This window comes from Ctenopharyngodon idella, chromosome 1 (genome assembly GCF_019924925.1).
Source record: "Ctenopharyngodon idella isolate HZGC_01 chromosome 1, HZGC01, whole genome shotgun sequence".
Lineage (NCBI taxonomy): Eukaryota > Metazoa > Chordata > Actinopteri > Cypriniformes > Xenocyprididae > Ctenopharyngodon > Ctenopharyngodon idella.
The window spans coordinates 34278306-34302294 of record NC_067220.1 but is presented as its reverse complement, the minus strand read 5'-3'; the positions used below and the strand labels follow the sequence as shown (position 1 = coordinate 34302294).

Below are 23989 nucleotides of genomic sequence, written 5' to 3'. Positions count from 1 at the left end.
AGTACAGAGTTAGGTACAAACTAAACTAGTTACTAAGCACTATAGTGTGAAGTTTTCTGTCCCAATTTAAAAAACTCACGAACAACTGGTGCGACCCGACTATCCTGGTGAGCACTAATAAGCTCAAGTCTTACATCTAAGAATAAAAGTTGGTACGCATCCACAAATTTTGCGCCACTGTAGCTTCAGATATCACACAGTCAGCGAATCTGTGATCATTTTCTCAAAGTATGCGTCCCAATTCCTGTTCGCCACAAAGGCAGATACAGAGATGTGATGTGTGTCAGTTCAGGAGCTCATCTGTGTTTTTCCCCCTCCTTTTCTTCCTACAGTTCAGCTGGAGGGCCGTAACGATACAGTCAATGTACAATGTGCATTTGGTGACATTTCCATGCTGACCTCCTCCCACTCATTCCACACAAATTGGTGTTATTGAAATCCGAGCAAACTCGCACATTTTTCCTATACAGGCAACCTGTGCAACCTCACATAATTGAGGCTGATAAATGTGTGATTCAAACTAAGAATATTCATCAACTCTGAGCACTTCTGAAATGCACCTGGCAAGAGAACAAATTTGCATTTTTATTCTTTATCGGAGTAAAATGTGAATGCATGTCATTAGGCAAGAGAGATGCAATTACAGGGCGAAAGGAGAAAGTCCTCCCACACACATTTTACCTTCCAGTGAGGCATGTCAGAATTAATAAACCTGTGTCTGCAAATGAAAATCCTTGCTAAAAGCCTGGGACAGGTGACATGTAGTTTTGCTCTTTTCAATGCAAACTAGATTTCAATAATTTGGTCCATTTAGTTCTCTAAATTTGTCACGCTAAAGTGAAAGTTGTCATATGAAAAGACTAAATAATCCATCTGGCGTCGACTTCTGAACAATACTTTATGACAACTAAGGATGACCAACATTGCCTGACGCCGTCGGTACAGCTTTCTAAATCTGTCGTGGCTATCTTCATGTCTATAATTGCACCTGCCACATGAAGCAGATGCTGAAAATATAGGAGAAAATATCTTTGCTTTCAATGCCAAAGAACAATGACACTTAATGCACTCAAAGACTCAGGGAACCAGAAGGTCAAGCTGAGCCTGAATTGCAAAAAGAAACTCGAAGGCTTTCAATTGTGCAAATGAGCTCTAGCGCAAAGGGAAAACAGCATTCTGCCATAGAGCGATTCAGTTCAAAAATCACACATTAGCTCTCACAGAGGGGCGATAGATTTATCAAGACTGCCAAAAGGATAACATGCATTGTTCAAGTACATGATCGCCGGAGACGTGCATTGAGCTGCTGTTGGTAAATGAAGCAAAGACAATGATGCAAATGCAAAAATAAATTAACTAGTACAAGGTAAAGTATAAGAGATATATTTTCTGTTCCAGAAAGAAAGAAGATATTATCACATAAAGCAACACATGGCTAACATTGCTCCGAGTGTGGCTGGATTAAAAGGTGGATGTGTTCCTGTGCTTTACACTTCTAAGACAAAGGCTATGATAGATTTTGAAATGTTTATTTCCTCTGGTGAAAATATGGAACATGTATTCACAGAATCAGCTGAAAACACAAAGTGTGCGCACGGTTGAGCCTGGAGGAAGGTGCTGGGCTCCAGCAGGGATGAAGGTCCTAAGGCAGGGAGGGCCGTCTGTTTCTCACACTCCCTCTAACATGTTACAACATCTTCCTCTTCTCAAACTCCTGCAGAGAACAGGGAAGAGCAAACAGGGGTCAAACAAACATGATCAGCATGGGCTACAGGAGCAGGGTCTGCCTCAGTTGCAGTTGGTTTGTGTGAGTCAAAGTTTCTTGCAGTGATTGTTAACATTTACTATTATACTGTTTAAAGAACTGAAATAGTACATAAAATAAGGTGAATTAAATAAGGAAATTGAGGGAAACATAAAAGATAAAGATGAAAAGAGAAAAGCAAGATTCATGAGGCAATCACTTGACAATTTTAAATCTAAATTTTTTAAATTTAAATTTTTTTTTTTTTTTTTAGGTTGCCTTTTAGTTTATTGTAATGTTTTATGTACAGTTTCTACTATGTAAAGCACTTTGAGAAACTTAAAGTTTATAATTATTATTATTAAAACAAAAAGGAAAGTAAAATGAAAAATTTAAAAAGGTAGTTCTTCAATGAACACAAAAAGAGAATGTTCACATTGCTCTTTTCTAGAGATTTTCTATTGGACCACTATTTATACTGAAAATGCTTATATATATATATATATATATATATATTATATATATATATTTGTGTCATTCTGCATTGCTAACAAACCTCCTCTAGCTGGTTCTTACTTGGGAGCTTTTCTCTTAAAAGTATACATTTCTGCCCAGTGTTTTACTTAATCTTTGCAATCTGCCAACCATGTGCACGTGCTCTCTTTACATCGAAACACAGACAAACATGTATGTTTGAGTTTAGCGATCTCCGTTGCGATATTCCCTTCAAATTAAAGCGTCATACAGCCAGGGTGCATCTGAAATCGCGTACTGAGTAGGTATTACATTTGAATTTGAACTTACTTTGCAACTTACTTTATATATATATATATATATAAAATTCACTTTGCACCTCTGAGTCCAGACCTTAAATTCATTGAAAGTCTTTGGGATGTGCTGGAGCAGACTTTACAGAGTGCTTGACTCTTGCATTGTCAAAGATTTTGAACAAAAATTGATGCACCTCTTGATGGAAATAAATGTTATTTCCAATTCATGTGTGAAAATGATTCTTCATGCTCCCTCCCAACCATTCTTTCACAATTTGAGCCTAACTCTTCCCAAACATATAACATGCTAGAAACATAATAATCACAGCAATAACTTAAATCCAAACGGACTTTTTTTTTTTTTGGCTGGACAGTGTAATTATAACAACTTATACAGTAAATAATGTAATTTTTATTTTTGGGCGAACTATAACTTTAAATACAAAATATTATAATAATCGCTGAGTGCCGCTCAGGCTATGACACACTGATACATAGCTGTTTTTCCTTCTACCAAAATTATTTTCATTCTAGAAACCATTCTTTTGAAATGTGATTTTTACTGTATTTGTGTCATATTATTTTTCACATTTTAGGAGAAAACCCCACTCTGTTTTGACCTTTTCTTTTGCACAAAATCTTTAATTCCTGAGTTTCTTTAATTTCTATTTATTGTGTGTGTGTGTGTGTGTGTGTGTGTGTCATTTTTTTCCAATGGTTATACTGTATTCACGCTGTATTTGGTCATTGTTTGTTTTAGCTTGGCATCTCTAATAGTCTTTCTTTAGGAATCTAGCATATATTTTCATATTTGGAAGTTCTAACACCTGGAAAGCTGCCTGCATTAAACAGGAGATTGCTCTGTGAATCTCAGGATTTGAGGCCGTATAAAGGTTAATCACACAGTGAAAAAAAACCTTTACAGAATCTGTGGGTAAACACATAAAGCTGTGATAAATGCATTGTATGATACAAAGACAAATGTAGATTGTTCCAGTCAGGAATAGCTATTTACATAGTTAATTTACAAAAGCATACAGCTACAGGGTGATGCATTGTGCTTTTGAAAATGCATTTTCCACAGCTAAGGGTGACGGAATGGTGCATTTCAGAGAGAATTCCCTTATGCAAATGTCATGTTTTAGAAACGAAGATGCTCGGGTTCTTCTGTAAAAATACTTGAAGCTCTACTGCCATCTAGTGGTCAAGCCAACTTGCCTCCTGAAATAATATTGGCCTCCAGTAACACAAGAAATTAAGTATTTGCTGTGATTACATCATTAGTAAAGAGAGAGAGGGTAAACGAATGAGAGCATTATTAGTATCTTCCTGTGTTGTATGCAGCTGTACACACTAGTAGGGTTAGGTGATACATTTACAAAGATTTTGAAATGCATACATGTGAAATAAAATTAATCATAGTGAATATTGATTTAAATGCCCATTTTTAGTCATTAAGTTCCCTAAAACTGTAAAGCGTTAAGACAGATACTTGGCAAAAAAAAAAAAAAAAAGTTTAAAAATTCTTTTTTGATTAATCGATTTAAAAAAAAAAAAAAAAAAAAAAAAAAAAAATTCCATGAATCAGTTCAAATTGTCCATTTATCTTAAGATTTCAAACACTGATTCAAAAGTTTGTTTGTATCATCACTCAAAAATCTTTACAGAAGCGCCACTTACATTGCTGTAAACTACTCTGTATTGCTATTTTAAAAAGTTGAAAAGTTTGGGATCTGTAGGATTTTTTCATGTTTTCGAAGTAATGGTATCATTTTCAAAAGAGCAACATTGTGAAATATTACAAATTTTCAGTATCATTGCTCCAGTCTTCAGTGTCACATGATCCTTTAGAAATCATACTAATATGCTGATTTGGTGCTCAAGAAACATTTATTATTATCAAAGTTGAAAATGTTTGTGCAGCCTAATATTTTTCTGAAAACCAGAATTTTTTTTTTTTTTTTTTTTCAGGATTCTTTGAATAGAAGGTTCAAAAGAACAGCATTTATTTGAAACAGAAATCTTTTGCAACATTATAAATGTCTTTACTGTCACTTTTGATTTATTTAATGCATCCTTTCTAAATAAAAGTATTACAAAAATCTCACTGACCCCAAACTTTTGAGCAGTAGTGTACATCTAATTGTTCTTTTTGTTCACTTAAAAGTAAACATATCAAAAGTCACCAATATGTTGTATATGTTCACTTAAAATCATTTTAAATTTGGTTTGATCAAAATGATGCATACAAACAGATAATGAATAGAGTCAAAAAGCTGACAGATATTTCTTGGCTATATCATCCAGGCATAAACACAAGGAATAATGGGAGACACTATGGGATTAATATTAATATTAATATTAATAAAGGGTTAATATTCCGGTTGGGATTGGGGCTGGTACATTGTAAGTGAGTTGCCAACATACGTGTGTTAACATGGAGAAAAAGCGAGGAAACACACAATCGACTTTGAGGCATGCTTATGTGCCATCATTATTAAATCAGCCAATGAGATAAACACAGATGTATGAACACAATGGGCTGCAAAATTAACAACCAGCCAGAGTGTTTTTCATCATTACTTCCAATGATTACAAATTAGAATCCAGGGGTGTGGTGGAAGAGGAAAGAAAATGGTATTGATGCAGAGGAAGGAGCGTTTGCTAGTGCTGATAATGAAAGGCTAAAATGATGAATGAGTGTAATACACGCTTTCACTTTTTATACATCTTGTTAAAAGTGCTGGCTGTGATAAATTGAGATAAAGAGGCAGAGCTGCTAACTCACCAATATAAATGGAGCTTTGTTCATTTTCTCTCTTGCGGTGTAGCTTTCTATTGAATATCTTACGGTAAAAACTGCTGTGATTGTCTAAGGGGCCTCTTTATATTAGTCACCGGTTTGGCCCACAGAATAGTGAATTTCCCAGAGCCGGTTCGGCTAGAGCCGCACAAACCGATAAATCTACTTTAAAAACAGTTCTCAGCAGCTGACCTCACTGTGATGCTTTAAACTAAAAGAAGGAATATAAAAACAAATAGTTTTTTTTTTTTTTTTTTACTTAAAAAAAATGTCTTTAATGGCTTGCTCTCAGCATGTTTGAGTTTGCAGTAACTAGTGCTGTGCATTTAGACAGTGAGGTAAGACGCGAGGAGTGCAGCTCTGTGGTGACTCTGCCTCTGAGTTTCAGCTCACACTGAGAGAAAACAGTCTCACCTTGAACATGGTGCTCCCCAGCTGAGCCGGAGACATGCTGACGACGACTCCAGCCGACTGAAGGGCGTCGATCTTCTCTTTGGCACCCCCCTTGCCTCCGGCAATGATGGCTCCTGCATGCCCCATTCTCCTTCCAGGAGGGGCTGTCAAGCCAGCAATGAACGACACCACCGGCTTAGCATTGGCTCCCTGAAGAGTAAAAACATTAAGTTAAGTGTTTTTGTGTTTTTTTTTTTAAGAAATTAACACTTATGTTCAGCAAGGATTCATTAAGTGACAGTGATAGAAAGACTTTTACACTGTTAAAAAATATTTCTATTTCAAATAAATGCTTTTGAGCTTTATATTCATCAAATTTTATTAAAAAGGGTTTCCACAAAAATATTAAGCTGCTTAACTTTGCTTAACTTTTTTTTTTTTTCAGAGCCCCTAAAGAGACATGGTGGTAAAGGTGATGGTAGACATGTGCCGATATTCGGTAATGAACGATATACGATATCACGATAATGAATATGCACGATATTGTTATCGTGGGCACTTCAAAATACCGTGAATAATTATTTATTATGAATTATTCACATTTTTATAATACATTTTAAGAATACTTTCCCCATCAACCATATAAAATGCACAACACCGCTGTATGTCACGTCAAAGGGACACACACTCATATGTAAAAAAGCCCAAAGTGCACAAGAAGCACACGGTGGAACGACTGAAGGAGACGCGCTGAATGAAAGTGCACATTCACTCTCTGACAGCAGAGGGCGCTGATGGAACAGCAGAATGCAGCGGTTACCCCTGAAACCCAGCTGCTACTACAGTATTTAAAATGCTTCAAAGAGCCATTCAGTTTTTTGTATTTGCAATGTTGTTCATCACAGCACCAAATACTTAATACTTAAAGACTTAATAGGCTATTTTCATTTTAATTAAAAAAAAAAAAAAAAAAAAAAAATGTTTAAGGTTTGAAAATAAATAGCCTAACATTAAATAATGAGACCTTATTGTAAAGTGTTACCTGTTGTTCTTCATAATTCTTTTGCACTTTAATCTGTTTGAAACATTTTACTTTTAACATTTAAATACAATAACACAATACACAAAAATTATAGAGTTCTTTTTGTTATAAGAAAGAGTTCTTAAACCTGTTATACTATGACAACACTTTTTTTGCAACTTATTTCAATATCGTGATAATACCATATACCATGATAAAAGCTTCAGCAATTACCGCAACATGAAAATTTGATACCGTCACATGATATGGGAATGAGATGGGAGGAAAAATTATATTCCAATGGTTTTGGAACCCCCGTTTGCTCGTAAAACTTTTGCGTTCCCCCCAAAAAACTGCTTGCTCGCAAAACTTTTGCATTTCCCTGAGAAATGTTTTGTTCACTCGCAAAACTTTTGCTTTGCCCCAAGAAACGTTGCGTTTGCTCACAAAACTTTTGTGATGAAACAATATGAGGTGGGAGGTCCCCTAAAGGAGCGCCTTAGTTTTCAACAATGATAATAAGAAATTATTCTTGAAATTATTGAAATAAATGCAGCCTTGGTGAGACGTCTTTACTAAAACATTAAAAAAAAAAAATATTACTGACTCCATACTTCTGAACGGTAGTGTTTGTGTGCATGTATATAAAATTAGTTCAAATCTTGGGTAGCACAATATACAGCAAAAGTGTGTTTTAATTTGACCACTGCATTGTGGGTCTCCATAAAAATAACCATGGTCATTGTGAAGCTAAGTAAGGCCTACATGAATAATGTTTTGAGACACAATTACAGGAGGTAAGTCTCTATTTTTATAGACTTGTAAATAAGAGGTAAAGATAAGTGCAGGGGCTTTTAGACGGCGCATACTGTGCTCAAAATTGGCATTAAAATGGAGGCAGATCAAGGCATCTAATAGCTTGTGTGGGAGTAAGCAGATGGGCAGACAGTGACTAGAGTCTGTCATTTAATACAATCTCACTTTCATGGAAGGTAATTTGTCATGTCCCTGCCAATTAACTACCATTACTGATGGGCCATCATGCTCAGGCTGTTTTTTCCTCATTCCCACCATATTCTGTCCTCATGAATGACATAATTCCAGAGTGGGATGTGGGTTGTTATAATCGCAACAGGTGGATGAGAGTGTCTAGAATAAAATGGTTTGGATGTTTTTATGGCAATTTTGTCAGCTTTTCTTAAAAAGGCTAAAGATACTTAGTGTACCTATGAACTCAGATGAGGCTCGACCAAAAAGTCAAGGCTTGGCTGGTAAGCATGTGCCAGTCCATCAAAAAAAAAAAAAGCAAAAAAAAAAAAAAAAAAAAAAAAAAAGCTGTATATTCTGATAAAACTATTTTATCTTATAAATACATTACAAAAGATATTTTTCAGTTGCATACTTCTAGGGGTTCCTGTGCCAGCTGAGCCATTGCCATCGAGATCAATAGGAATGCTAATGGATCGTTTTCTACGGTATTATAGACTCCCTTGGGCTCAAACGGAGCCAGCACTAATTCAGACGTGCTCATTAGCATCTCACAAGAGAGAAGGTTCCTAAACTTCAGAAGGCAATTTTTGATTTCACTAGAAACTTTAAATGGGAATGCAAACTTCAGGTAGAGACGGTGAAATGAATGTGACCGCCAGTCAAAGACAGTCTAACTTAATACTTGATAATCTTCACCTACTCGCTAACATTATAACGCTCCACAGGAGCCGGTTCAAAGCTCAAGCTCTGCTCAAGCTGTTCATGTTCATGCAGCCGGCTGCAGACTAAAGCCTAATCTGGGAAGATTACGATAATGAACTGAGGTAATTATATTTTGCTCATGCACAAAACCTTGAGAGAATGCTGAAGTGGAACGCCGTCCTTTCATTTTGTGCTCCTTTGACAATGACTTTCTCAGACACTCTCCAGTCAACCCCATTTTGAACTTGTTTAGTAGTTACATGAGTAATATGGGTTAGCAGTACAAAGTAGCAGTACATCCAAAAGTACCCAAATGCTGTCATTAATTACTCCTTGTTTTGTGAAAATTCTTAAATAATCCTTCTGTGTTCCACAGAAAAACATAACAGTGTACATGTTTGGAACCACATGTGGGTGAGCAAATAATGACAGAATTGTCATTTTTGGGTGAGCTAACCCTTTAGAAGTGTACTAATTGAATGTATTTTTACAGAAAAATAGATGATAGATATGCAATGAACTTTAGCAGAAAACACAATTTTTAAAGTTTCCATGTTAACTGTTGGAAAGTTTCCTCTCCATCATTCAGCAGCTCCCAATAGTGCCGCGGTGACTGTGGACTGCAAGTGGATCTTAATGGGCAATGTTCCCTAGGTGACAAATGTTAGCAATAAGCAAAAACAAGCATATAGTTGACAAGCACTTGAGAGGAATATTCATATCAATATGCTAATTTGGCTGAAAAGCAATTTTGCAGTTTGCCTTGGCAATTCTGACACAAGGACTTACTGGTGTATGCACGTAGGGAGTTAATAAATTAACAGAAAAGAAGAAAACAGGGTGCTCACACCATTATTTGCACAATGCCACTGCAGCTAATAAAAAGCAAGTACCAGATATGGATTCAACAGGAAGTGTGAGTGCGTTTAAATGTGCTTTGAAGTTATCGGATTGGACCATGAGCCCTTTGTCACTACTATTATTCCAAAAGAAAAACAGATGCTCTTCCTAGGCCAGTCTAAAAGGATTCATACAACAACATAAATCTGACACGACTTTTTCTAGAGCTAATAGTTTACAAGCTTCTATATGGATCGCAGCTTCCATTACCGCCCAGAACCTGATGTATCATCCCTGTCCGCACTTCTTAATGAGACCGGCATGCGTTTAACAGTCTGATCAATTCAGGTCTTGTTAACAGCGGCGCAGACAGAAAATTTCATAACTGCCAAATGCTTCTCCCAAGGCTGAATCCACTGCATGAAATGTAGCATGACCATGTATTGATCTCCATTATTCATGGCCAAGGCCATCTTTGGAGCATTCACTTAAAAACTACCTTGTTGAGGTAATGAGAAAAGTTTACCTGAAAGGACCAATTTCATACAATCAGCAACTAGTCGGTGAAGAATAATTCAATTCTCCCACTAACTTAACTGACAGGCCAGAAAAGAAGAAAGTTTCACAGTGCTAATGTGTGCTCAAAGAGCAACATGCTCGCTTTTCTACAAGTACACAAAAAGGCTTAATGGTTTCCGCAACTGTGAAACTTCTCAACAATGCTGAAAATTGCAGGTTGACATTTCACCATTTCAGTTCAATTGAAATGTGGCAACAATAAAAACGAGCTCTTTAACACAGTCTGATTCACAGGATGGAGGAGAGGTTCTTTGAACATCTAAGCACTTGCTCAAAAATGAGGCACTTGTTCATGCAGTTAACATATTCAGAGCGACTTGCTTGATTTTCCTGGGGTTACCATGCCCCTCCGCTGCTACACTCTCAGACTTGAGTTCCATTTGAATCGCGTCTGGCCGTCTGAGTTCCTCTTGAGAAAATGGACTTTCGTGCGTCAGTTTGCTGTATGTAATTTGGCACAATCAGCACGGCTGAAACGATTCCATGAGTATCCATGAGGATTTTTTTTTTTTTTTTTTTTTTTAAAACATTACAGACAGAAAAATTCTTTCAATGCAAGAGACTTGCTAATGCATCAGCTCTCTCTCTGACTCTCAGACTGGAGGAATAAATATGACATAATAATGACACAAACTGAGGCGCTGTTAGGAGTGGAGGAGGTCTTTGACTGTGAGTGAAATCCAGCCTGGCTGGTCCAAAGATCACAATGAAAACCTTGTAGATTTTCCTTCACAGCCAAAACAGATCAAAGAGCAGCTGGAGGCTGTTTTCTCATTCACAGAAACAATGTGAGCTCAGGGGCGTGAAGCTCCTGCCAGCGAGGAAAGAGGAGCTCCATGTGTGGTGAGGGTTCCTGTTTGTTGGAGAAAGCTGCTGATATCCAGAAGATGAAAAACACTGTGTACATCCCAAGGGCTAAGAAAAAATAAGCACTGACTCATGAGTCTAAAAGCGATTCATGAATGAATAACAGTGATTCTTAACCTTTGAGTGGGGGTGTGTGTGGAAGACCTTAAAGGCACAGTTCACAAAAAATTAAATGACAAAACCAGCATAAAATATGGATATGACTTGTGCATTATATTCCAAGTCTTCTGAATGAATAAAATAGCTTTCTGTGAAGTTTGTTTGTTTATGATTTAACGCCATGCGAGCTACCTCGGCTATATTCATGGCGAGAACGAGATTTTTTTTTTTAATAAAAGAGAAAAAAATAATTAAAAAATTAATTAGATTTTTAAAATTTAATCTTAGATAAAAATTCTGGAACTAAATCAGGCATCACTTCATTAAATATCTTTTCGTGAAAGTCAACAGAAAAATAAAGAGATCTAACAGATTTCAAACTAACACAATCCATCAAAATATGCTTCAATGATAATGGATTCTGGCACAAAGGAGGATCTTCACCCATTAACAGAAACATGTGGGTTAGCCTGGAGTGCCCTATTCGACAGCGTGTGTAGATAAGATGATCCCAGTGATTTTCAAACTGAACACAATGTTTTGCACCAACCAGAGGATTGATTTTATAAAGTTTGTTTGTTATACATTTATCCCATTCAGTTTGCCATTTCTTACAAATGTAGTTTTATCAAATAAGTATTTATAATAGGTCTGAGATCTGAAGGTGGAATTGAGCATTTTTTGAGCTCTGAAGATAAAGCTGATTTCTGTGAAGAACAGACAGAAATAGCAAACCTCATTTGCATGTTCAAATATGGCATCTGATGTCAATGATGCCATCAGTTCTCCTATGTCTCATGAAAGATCATGACACGCTAAATTTTAATGTGTGCATATTTAAACTTTACTACTGTGTAGGAGATGGTTTTCATTGAATTACAACCAATCAATTTTGCTCTGTTCCTCACACAAAACTTTCATGAGACACTGAATAAAATAATATAAAAATAAAATAAATTACATTTGCTGGAAGTTAACCAAAAACAGGAAGTTGCTGTTGTAGAAAAAGTTGGAGATAGCACAAAGATAGCCTTGTGTTATGAAGGTAAGGAAGTAACTGTTAAAAGATTGAGGTAATATAAAGACACATTCAGACATAGAACCTTTAAATTGAACAGCATTTTGCAGTTTAGAAGTCACATGAGAACATTAGAAGCCGCTTACGGAGTTGTGCTGTTTCAGGTACTCTGCTGCATTCTCTTCTGCATCTCCGCCAATTTCTCCAATCAGAATGATGCCCTCAGTTTTTGGGTCCTGCAAGAACACCTCCAGGCAGTCAATGAAGTTAGTGCCATTAAAAGGGTCTCCACCGATACCTGAGAGAAATGACACTTTATTCAAGACTTCTCTGCACTAAACACTTTCTGTAGTCTAGACAGATTTATAATAATGGATGACTGATGGTTAGTTTCCCATACCAATGCACAGCGACTGGCCCAGACCCACTTGGGTCGTCTGATGTACAGCTTCATACGTAAGGGTGCCCGATCTAGATACAATGCCTGAGAAAGAAAAAAAAAAAAAAAAAAGAATAATAGGAGCAAGATAAAGATAAATTGCAATTTTTTTTATAATGTAATTTGTGTTGTTAAATGAACATATTTAGTGCAATTATCTATTTGATTAAAAAAACTGGGACTAACAATTTAAATTTGTACACTGAAGTACCTAATTGGCAAAGGTTTAAACATATGATTAATTAATAGGTATATAATGTAATTAACTGACAGCCCTAAATTTAGTACATCAAAGTGTGAGTCTTTACTTTTCCCAATTCATTTTGTTTTGCTCTTGCACTTCCTCGTTCATCATTACATCATGCTTCGAGTCAGGGGTTACGCTTCCGCTGCAAATCGATGTGTACAGCCATCTTCTGGAAGCTAGTTATTATAGTTAATAAAGTTAATAAATATGGTTATTCTTCTTACAAAAACCCATTGCTTCTCTTCATAAGGCCTTTATCAACTCCCTGGAGTCGTATAGACTACTTTCGTGATGGATGGATGCATGTTTTTGGGCTTCAAAATGTGGCCCCCCATTCACTACCATTATAAAGCTTGGAAGAGCCAGGATATTTTTAAATATACATCCGATTGTGTTTGTCTTAAAGAAGATAATTATATACACTAGGGATGCACCGATACCATTTTTTAAGGACCGAGTACGAGTACCGATACTTTTTTCTAGTACTCGCCGATACCGATGCCTATACATTTATTAATTTCTCTCTCTCTTTTTTTGTTTTGTTTTTGGTGATGTTGCAGTTTTCCAAGCACAACACAGTGAGACTAATGAATGTAGGACAGCCTTTATTATTACTCTAATGAAAAAAGTAATAATTTATGTGCTTGTCACAAACTTAAAGAACAAAAATTTCACAGTGTCCAATAAACCTTCAAAGGGCATAATTACCAATATATATATATATATATATATATATATATATAAATAAATAATTGTTGTTATATAAAAAGAAATTTACAAACGAATTACAAACAATACAACAAATACTATAGAGATACAAAGGAAATAAACTTGTTTTTCAGATACAGTAGGTTTATTTACCATGTATACATTTATTTAACATATTTTGTTGTTTTATTAACATTAATGACAAATATAGGCTATGGTCCCTTTAAGACCGAATCCATGGTTACTGACACATATCTTGTTTTCACCCAAATGTTTACGTCCACTTAAGCCATAACCGACTATATTTACGTGAGATACTCCACACTATGGACATTTTGACAACTACGTGTGCATTTGACCATTCAGGCGCGAGGAGAACTGATCGCGCGCTGTCTGAGAGAACTGGGATCGTGCGCAAGAAAGAGAGAGAGCGTGCGCAAGAGGGAGCGCTTCTGGTCTCTGTCATTCAGCGAGATTCCACCTATCCCGCCTTCACTAATCGATAACGAATTGTTATTGAAAGCATGCAGTTCGCAATGTGTGGGTTGTCATTATTAATTTGAAGTATTTCCACTCCCTTGAGGCTGACATTGTTTCTGCTGCTGCCGCCGGTGTCTCTGTGCACGGAAAATTCTGTCAGTTACGTCACGTGAGTTATCGGTCTTTGGTATCGGGGGTATTTTTACGTGTATGAGTACAAGTACATGAGCTTGGTATCGGCCCGATACCAATACGGTATCGGTGCATCCCTAATATACACCTAGCATGGCTAGAGGGTGAGTAAATCATGGGGTAATTTTCATTTTTGGGTGAACTCACCCTTTAAAGGTTTCTTTCAGGTGCTGCAAGAATGATTTTATTTTAAGAATTAAACAGCTTGTAAACATACGTTATCACTAGAAAAAATAAATAAATAAACATTAAACATGAGAGTATTATGCAATCCTTTAAACATTTCTCCTTGTATTGAACATTTTTTTGGCATAAAGAGTTTTTCTAAGAGTGTAGTTTCCTGTCTTCACAATATTCTAGAGAGCAATGTAAATTCCTTGTAGTATTCAACATTTTAATGCACTTTTGCTGCTCTCAGTTCTTTTCCTAATCCCCAATGAAACGAGGAGGCATCTAGGCAGCGTTTTTATATTAAAAAAAAAAAAAAAAAAAAGTACTTTCCAAATGTCAGATGTAACCTAATAGAAAAACAGTACTGGAAAAGGCCAATTTCAGCTGAACAATTTCCAGACAGACGAGGTCACAACTCTTATTACAGGAACAGGCACTAAGCTCAACACTTCAGAGCTCCTCAAAAACCTGTAGCATCTGTCTAGTTATGTGACTTGAGACAGCACAGCCCTGCAGTTTAAAATTCCTTGACAGAGCACTGATGAGAAGTTATCTGCACCACTCTTTTTTAGCAGTCTGAATACTGCTTTACGGTCTACATCTGAGTTCATGTTCAAGCAGAGACATCTCATCATCCCTGGCATGGTGAGACACTCTTATACTCTTACAAATCTGACAGATTAAAAAAAGTCCATCTCAAATCGAGATCCTCTGGCTCTGTCTGTCTGATGCTTCTTTTATAAACATGAAGAGAGGAGGAATGCTATGCCTTTCAAGGATATTTTAAGATTCTATTCAATCAGCAAGTGAGCTGCTCCAGTGTCAAACTCTTCTGGAAGGATGACAGAGTTTACTTTATCATAAAGTCAGGTGTCATCCAGTGGAGCTCTTACCAACTCTTCCTTTCTTGTGGATATGTCCAGGCATGATCCCAATTTTGCACTCGCTAGGCTGCAAGTATAAAAAAAACAAAACATTAAAGTTCAGTTTAAATTATAAATTTTACTGTAGGCAATTAAAAATTACAAGCAGTAGGCTTTGAAGTCAACATGAAATAAAAACTGACCCAATTCAATACACATTCCAAAGGCCACATATATAAAGCTGCTCAGAGTAAAATTTTAGTCTTAAGTGTGTCAAAATTCTAAGAATGATGTAATTTCAGTCTTATTCCTAGACTTAGGAATAAGTGTGATTCATTTACCCCAAGTTTCACAGACAAGGCTTAAGCTAGTCCTAGACTAAAATGCATGTTTGAGCTGTTTTAACTGAAAGTAACTTGTATTGACAGATCTTAAAATATGTCAGTGCCATTGTTTTGACTCAAGATGCACACAAGTAATGTTTTTTTTCTAGTGTATGTTTATAAAAGTTACTTAAATATCCTAATTGAACAAAGGCTTAATCCTGGCTTAGGCTAAGCCCTGTCTGTGAAACGGGGCCATAGGTTAAGATAGGTTAAGTGTTAAGACTAGGTCTCAGCTTCTAAATTATTTAAGAGTGCTGGAGAGGTATCGTAACCTAGTTAGGAGTAATAAGATGGCAGCAGAGAGGAGGAAACACACATTTTCTAAAAAAAAAAAAAAAAAAAAAAACCATAGGCCTGGTTTCACAGACAGGGCTTAGATCAAGCCAGGATTAGGCCTTTAGTTTTTTTTTAGTTTTTAACATGCTCTACTAATAAACATTATTGGTGTACATCTTGAGACAAAACAAAGCCAGTGACATATTTTAAGACACGTCAGTGCAAGTTGCTTTCAGTTAAAACAGCTCAAACATGCATTTTAGTCTAGGACTAGCTTAAGCCTTGTCTGTGAAACCAGGGGATAATGTATTGGAGTTATATTGATAAAACCACACAAGCTTGATCATCAAGGTATTCTTTTTGTAACTGACCTAAGAAGAAATTTAATAACTTCTCCCACTCTTCAAATTAATGCTCTAACTGCAGAGATAAAAGTAATAATGACATTTTTTGGCAACTAAAAAAAAAAAAAAATGCAGCAGTTCACCAGAGATGACTTGGGCTCCTCAGTCCACAGTAAGAAGGTTCTAGCACTATTATTTTGTGGCACTTACCACACCAAACATACAGTAGTGGCCAAAAGTGATGTCTGGAGGGGATGTTTGTTTTGATTCATTTATGTCACATTACGGAAGTAAAACAGGTTGTGAATGTGTTTCATGTTGACTTTAACTGGATAGATTTGTTGCAGTGTTTTAATTTTAAGAGAGAGACAGTATTCAAAGACTGACTTCTTTGTGTTAGAATTACATCTACAAGTTTGCCTTCTCCTCAAAACTTGCACTCATAATACAAATCCTCTGTAAGTTGAGTCAAGTTTCCAAAAATTAAGCTGTGCGGGTACCAAAAAAAAAAAAAAAAAAAAAAACAGCTCTCACATTGATGACACCGGGACAGTTGGGGCCAACGAGGCGGGTCTTGTTCTGACGGAGCAGCTTGTGTTTGACCCGCACCATATCCTGCTGAGGGATTCCCTCTGTGATACAGACAGCTAGTGGTATCTCTGCGTCAATTGCTTCGATGATGGCGGCTGCAGCGAAAGGGGGCGGCACGTAGATCACGGTGGCTTCAGCCCCTGTACCATCTTTAGCCTAAAAACCAAATAAAGAATCATTCCCAGAACTAAAAAAAAAATACAATTGGTCAAACATCCAATTTTAGCATTTCAGTTGTAGTTGGGCTTTATCTGAAAGTGTTTAAACTGATAAAGATTAAACAACCAGCCTCTGGCCTTTAACACTTCTGTTACTGTTGGCATCGCTTGCTCTAAATAAGTCCCCTTAAATGTCCCCTAGTGCCCTCAGAGAATCAGACCAGCTGTCCAAAAAGTAACTGTGGCTTACAGGAGACTGTAAGCAGTCACACAGGCAATTACCTCCTTCACAGAGTTGAAGACTGGCAGACCCAGGTGTGTTTTGCCCCCCTTGCCTGGGGACACTCCTCCTACTAACTGAGAGCCATAGTCCAGAGACTGCTGACTGTGAAAGGTGCCCTAGAGACAGAGAGAGAAAAGAGAGAGCTTTCAATGAAGGAAAGAGAAGAATTTGGCTTACTGTTCAGCATAGTCAGCTTGTATTAACATTAAAAGGGTCACATCACAAAAAAAAAGGTTTCCTTTTAAGTAAAAGATCTTGATGTACTATGAAAACATACTGTAACTTTGAGAATGAGAACACAAACTTCATCCCCTGTCCAAAAAGATTGTTTGTTGATACTGATCTACAAACTGCTCATTCTGAACAGGCAGATGCTATCATTCCTAAACACCAAAAGAACTAAAGATATGAGTAAAGCGTGTGAAAGTTCACTAAACCTTGAGCCATTTCTGCTCATGTGAATCTCCTGTTGTTCTGCGAATCTTAGCAGTAGGAGTGGCTTTATTTAACAAGCTCCATGATCGTTTTGTTCAGTTTGAACTTAACCAATAATGCAGCACAATTTTTGATTGTTTTGTGACCACACAACAATCGACGTGATATACACTTTTCAAAAAAGCTGCTAATAAAGAATGTTAATGTCTGTACTGAACCCAAAAGCAAACCCGCTGCTAGAGTATGAGCAGACAAAAGTGCAAAGGTGGTAGACAGAAGCAAAAAAAAGAAAAGAAAAGAAGTTTTATTTTAAGTGTCAGAGAGTGGGAGGAAAATGGCTTTGAAAAAAAAAAAAACTGACAAAAAAAGTATAAAAATAATTGTTGAGTAAATGAAGAGTAAATGGACCTATAAAATACAACAAATTAAAATAAAACAAGATCAAAAAATAAAAACAAAACAATAAAATAAAAAATAAATAATAAAAAACAAAACAAAATAAATGAAATGAAATGAAACAAAAGAAATTAAATTAAATGAAAACGAAAGTTCAAAAGAAAAGCATTTATTTGAAATAGAACATTAAAAATTACTGTCACTATTTATCAATTTTAACATGTCCTTGTGGAATAAAAGAATTAATTAAAAAAAAATAAATAAATAAAAATCCAGAAACTTTTAAATGGTAATATGTATAGTGACCACTTTTCACAATCTAAACAATACCAGATGGATAATATCCCAACCTAAGTTTCCTGTTGAATATCCTGATTCATTTATGTCACATTACAGAAGTAAAACAGGTTGTGAATGTGTTTCTTGACTTTAAACTAGATAGATTTGTTGTAGCGTTTAAATTTTAAGAGGGAGACAGTATTCAAAGAGTGACTTCTTTGTGTTAGAATTACATCTACAAGTTTGAAACAAAAGAAATGAAACGAATGAAATGAAAAGTAATTCATTAATAATGTAATGTAATGTAATGTAATATAATATAATAAAGACCCTATACACAACAAAAGCCTAGCCACAATACAGTTTACTAATGAAACGCACAGAAAGAGGACTCTCACTTTGAAAGTAGACTCAGGTAACCTTTGAGTCTATAATATTCTAAACTACATCTGTATAACTAACATATGACACACTGCTGGAACACAGAACCCAAACCATTACACAAAGATAAATGATTTTGTGTAATGGTTATGCATAGCATATTTTAGACACAATTACATGGTTTGCACAATTTTGCAAGATTTTCAGTATGTACATAAATCAGTTCACATTTAGTTTGGTTATTAAATTACTGAATAAATGTAAAGAGACTAATGTGAAACATGACATATATAATTCCCCTGCATGCAACCAAGAACATAGACTTACAAATGCACTTTCATTATGTGAAGCACGTTAAAATCAATGAATGCTGTAAAATAAAAATGTATCAGTAAAATACTATTTCCCCATGATTAGGGATTTGAACAGCCTATGGAAATGGTGCGTCACGAACTTTAACCTTCCTTCCCACTATGTCCATGTTAATTATTACAAATTACTTTGAAACATCGCAGTTAAGTCCAAAGGTAAGGGCCGCCAGAACCACGTCAATATCTACCACTGTAATGTTATAAATATAATTAGAAAGAATGAGGAAACCTGGCACGTTTTCGATCCATTTCCCCTCCGAGCATCCCTTTGCCAACTTTTCTACCATCATTTGTTCTCATGCTTTCATTAATGCTGAAGTGCTGAGCTAACTTTGCCGTTTTTCCCGCATGCTGCCTCCGTTAACAGTCTAGCGATTAATTTGAGGTATGGTTTGCTTATGTAGACGAACAGCAAAGTTAATATGCCGCGATGACACTCTAGTCATTCTTCATCCCCTTCTAATTATAATGAGTGTTCATTAAAACTTCATCTAATAACCCTTTATTATGGTAAAGAGTCATTTGAAAGAGGGTGAAGGAGAGTTAGAGAAATGCAATGAGAGATTGGAAATAAATCACAGGGGTAAGAAAAGCAAGGTTATTGGATACTGTAGCCAGCAGTTTTAGTGTAAAGGACCTAAGGGCAGGTGTCAAGAACAATTGTGTCTGTCTCTCCTCATCTAATAAAATAAAGCATGAAAGGATAATACATTTAAATCCCAACCCAACACACGTATAAGAATATTCTTTAAAGCGGCCATGTCATATTTTTAAATTATTTATTTTATTATTTATTTTATACATTTAAAGTGCCCCTATTATGCTATTTTAAAGGATCCTAATGTTCTTTCCAACAACAGGTTTATATGCATTCAAGGTCAAAAAACACTTTCATTTTCTCATAATATACAATACCATCATTTAATGCACATCACCTCATTTATTAAAGAGTCTGAAAATGTTTTGTTCGAAAATTCGGTCACTCTAAACCCCTGCTTTCCGTGAGCCTCCTCTGCTCTGATTGGTCAGACGGCCCAGTCTGTTGTGATTAGTCTACCGCTTACAGTGCGTGTCAAAAACTAAACGCCTATTACCATATCTGAATTTTAGCTCTGGAGGCTTCCTCGGCACTTGTATATGATCAAGAACGGAGGTGTCGGTTTTTCCGTATCAATTCCTCATCCTTTTGAAGTGCAGCAAAGTGGATTCACAGTGCTGAAAAGCCATAGGTTGGTATTATGCATATTTGTTACATTGTTACGCAAGTATGTAACAGGAAGTGTGAAAGGAATTGCTGACGACTTGTTTTAGGAGACAACACACTTATGTGTTGTGCACTTTGATCTTAAAAACTTTGCAGACCTTTTACATTCACAAACAGCTTTATTACACACTACATGAAAGGTAATATTTCAAAAAAAGCATAATAGGGGCACTTTAATATATGAATTCATAAATTAATTTATTTGTTATTTATTCATTTAATCTTTTTTTAGTGCTGTCAAATAATTAATCGTGATTAATCATATATATGTGTGTATATATAAATACACACACATGCATGCATGTATATATTTAACAAAAATATATTATATTAATAAATAAAATAGTTATATATAATATAAATTATAAATATACATGTATACATGTAAATATTTCTTAAATAAATACATGTATGTATGTGTGTGTATTATATATATATATATATATATATATATATATAGTAAATATACACAGTACACACACATATTATGTAAACATAGTAAAAATTATGTAAACTTTTATTTTGGATGAGATTAATCACGATTAATCGTTTGACAGCACTACTTTAAAAAAATAAATAAATAAATAAATAAATAAATATATATATATATATTTTTTTTTTTTTTTCTTTCTCCTGCTTATGTTTTTTGTGCATCATAAACCACTTTGCATACAAAATGTGGCCCAGATAATTACAAACAAGGAAGAAAGATCCTTAAAATTATGTACCAAAATTATAAATGTCCTTTTGGGGTTTCATAAGCATGCAGGCTTTACTCATCAGATTTATCTTTGGCTCAATGTTTGCAAAACCTGATTTATCCACTTTTTAATATTTTGGATTAAATAAAACTTTGGCTTTAACAACAGAATCAGTGGCATGATGTCAATTACCATAAAAATGATTTGAGTCCCTCAGTTTATCAAAACAGCATATATTATTTTTGTATTATTATTATTATTATTAATTTGACCCTATGGCCAGTTATGGTGAGGGGATGATACAGCACTTCAATCGGTAACTAAATGGAAAGGAGGTGAATCCAGACCTTTTCAAATATTTGGGCTGAAATGGCTACACACCTGTTTCCCTGTGAAGCCTTGACAGATGACCTTAGTGTTCTTGTTGATGTAAAGGTTCTTCCTGTTGCCAGTATAACAGTGTCTCACCCCAGCCTGCTGCACTGCAAATACAAACACAACAGCAGTGGAATAAGAACCAAGGATCAATAAATACACATCTAAAAGTGTATGATTTTTTTTTACTTTCTTAGTGAAGTCTGCATGACCAAATGTTGCTGTTTCTATAAATATTGGATTTTATTCCTCTCTTCATAATATTTCCTGTGTTCAACACACCTGCCTGCAGTTGACCCACAGTCAACTTGGCAGCTATAGTTTAGGCCTAAGAAGAAGTTGTTGGCTTCTCTTTCACATTACTCTATATGTTCCCTACAGGGTCTGATGTCCAAAGGTCATGCTGCCTTGACCTCAAATAGTTTAGAAATAAGACAGGGTTGAAACAGAGGACAATAGTTGCAAAGCACCAAGCTGAACCAAAAATTCCAATGTTTATCAGTGATCAGCAAACAGTTTTGACTCTTGAATGACATAACAGAACAGAATAGGACTGCAAGAAATAGGCTATTGATCACAGCTGACAGGATTAAATGGTCTATCCACATTTCTCTAGGTTAAAGTTCGCTTAAACCACTCATGGATCAGGGTTTTCAATCTTTTAGATGCCAAGGACCCCCAAATATGATCATACTGGTGCGAGGCTCCCCATTCTAAAATCTAAAAGGCAGCTATATATTTTCATGTATTAAGACCAAATTTATACTGTTTTATAATTAATATAATAAATATGCATAAAATATTATTGGAAATTATTTAGTGTCTATTACGTTACATTATTACATTTTTTTCTACACACAATATTACTGTGCTGTACTGTAGATGTATTATTTAATGTTTAAAATCAATTTATTTATTTTAATCAATGTTTTATTTATTTTATTCAATATATTTAGGCTAGTTTAATCTTAGTTGTTTTTATTTTATCTTATTTATTTGTACATTTTATTATGCTGTTTTTCTTTAGACTTCTCACAGACCCCCTAGCAGACACCAGTTTGAAAACCCGTCATAAACAACTACGCAATAGCAAAGCTATTCTGTTTGCATCCCTACAAATGGAAATAACTGCACATACATTGAACTGTACTGAATTAAGTTCATGGTTTATGGTTCTGAAAAAGCAGAGTATGCAGTGTTTCACACTGAGAGGGAAGTAAGTCAACACTGCTTTCTGTTCGGCTGAAGTGAAAATTCCATTATTGACAGACTTAAATTGCACAAGACTGGAAGAGTTAACCAAAAGTTTCAAAAGTGGCAACACCCTTTCACAGACACTGTAAACGCTCTATTTTGATTTTCTACTACATTATTATAGAAAACGCTAAGGATTTATAGTGTTACGCACTGACAGTGAAGTACAAACAACCACACACACCTACATGTCACACTAATCTACAGGTCACACTAGTCGTCCACATGTACTAATACCTGTCAACACGCGTTCAGCAGATTTATAATTAACACTGTCATTCTAGTTGAGGATATGAGCAACATTTTGATCATAACAGTAGTAAAGACACACACTCTGTCCCATACAACATATAAATAAGCACTAAGTTTAATTAAATGATAGTGCTGTCAGTCTGCTACCTTCAAAGTTCTCCAGATACTATCACTAACGTATAAGAGACATTTTAAAAAGACGACCTCGTGATGAGGTTGAAATGAAACACATTTACCAGTAAAGGTCACCCGTTCATAAATCCACTGTTCTATGTTACGTTTTGGTGCTGAAAACACCAACACAACAGCATTAGCATTAGCAGACTGTCTGTGTATAATCAAAAGAAATGAAAGAAATAAATGACTCCCACGTTTACAATAGCTACTGAAACAATATCACAACAAAGACAGATATCTGTTAAAAATGTTACAACACTCATATTAGTTTTACTTACGGAGCAACCGGGCAAACAACCTGCTATGAGACATCTTCGGTCATTCACCAATGACACCGGACCGACATGGACCTAAACGTCAGCGTGCATAGTAGTCCTGCTAGATGCCTGAAGAGATATAACTGCCTTCATATGGAGTAAATAACATCTAACACACCATAGCATTACACGCGACTTTCGAAATTAATTTAACTCTGTATTTAAAATGTATCCATTAAAACGGGCATTATTTGCTTAAAAGCGCAATGAATCCTGGGCAATGTTGTTCTATATAATATAATATAATATAATATAATATAATATAATATAATATATAGCATTAAATTAATTTGATTCTTTGCACAGTATCCATATTTTGATTTTATATACAGCTGAAAACAATACTTTTTTTTCTTTTAATTTTGTGTGTGTGTGTGGGGGGGGGGGGGGGGGGCGGAGACTACAAATAACTACAAATAATGAAATACTTTGTACAAATTAAACAAATTGTTTGTACAATTTATATTAGGCCATATACAAAATAAATGCAATTCTTTACATCTCACATCAGCTGAATGAATGAATGAATGAATGAATGAATGAGATTTACCTGTTTTAAATTACGCATTGCATTTTGTGTTTTAGGTTTACACAGGGTTACAACTTAACAAGGCAATGTCCTGGCAGAAAATTACCAGTACCTTTTCCTTTTTTCTACAATTATTTCTTTCTTTCAGTGTACCTAACTGAACAACAATTATAGGTACAAGCTAATAACATGCTGTATCATAACTGAACAATTATTATTGAACAATTGCAACTATCAACTTAATTCACATATGCTGAAAAGTTGTTAAATCTAACAATAAAATTGTTAAGTTGG

The 23989-nt window shown here is 35.4% G+C and overlaps 1 protein-coding gene across 1 annotated transcript; it reads right to left on the bottom strand.

The window, feature by feature from the left end:
• Window positions 1-1222: 1222 nt before the first annotated feature.
• Window positions 1223-23241, bottom strand: suclg1 (succinate-CoA ligase GDP/ADP-forming subunit alph). The gene is made up of 9 exons (XM_051898274.1): window positions 23128-23241; window positions 21173-21273; window positions 16964-17080; window positions 16467-16679; window positions 14957-15014; window positions 12227-12310; window positions 11973-12124; window positions 5732-5920; window positions 1223-1714 (listed from the first exon to the last, which is right to left on the bottom strand). The coding sequence occupies exons 1-9, from the start codon at window positions 23159-23161 to the stop codon at window positions 1688-1690; spliced, it is 975 nt and encodes a 324-aa protein (XP_051754234.1). The 5' UTR covers window positions 23162-23241; the 3' UTR covers window positions 1223-1687.
• Window positions 23242-23989: the final 748 nt, after the last annotated feature.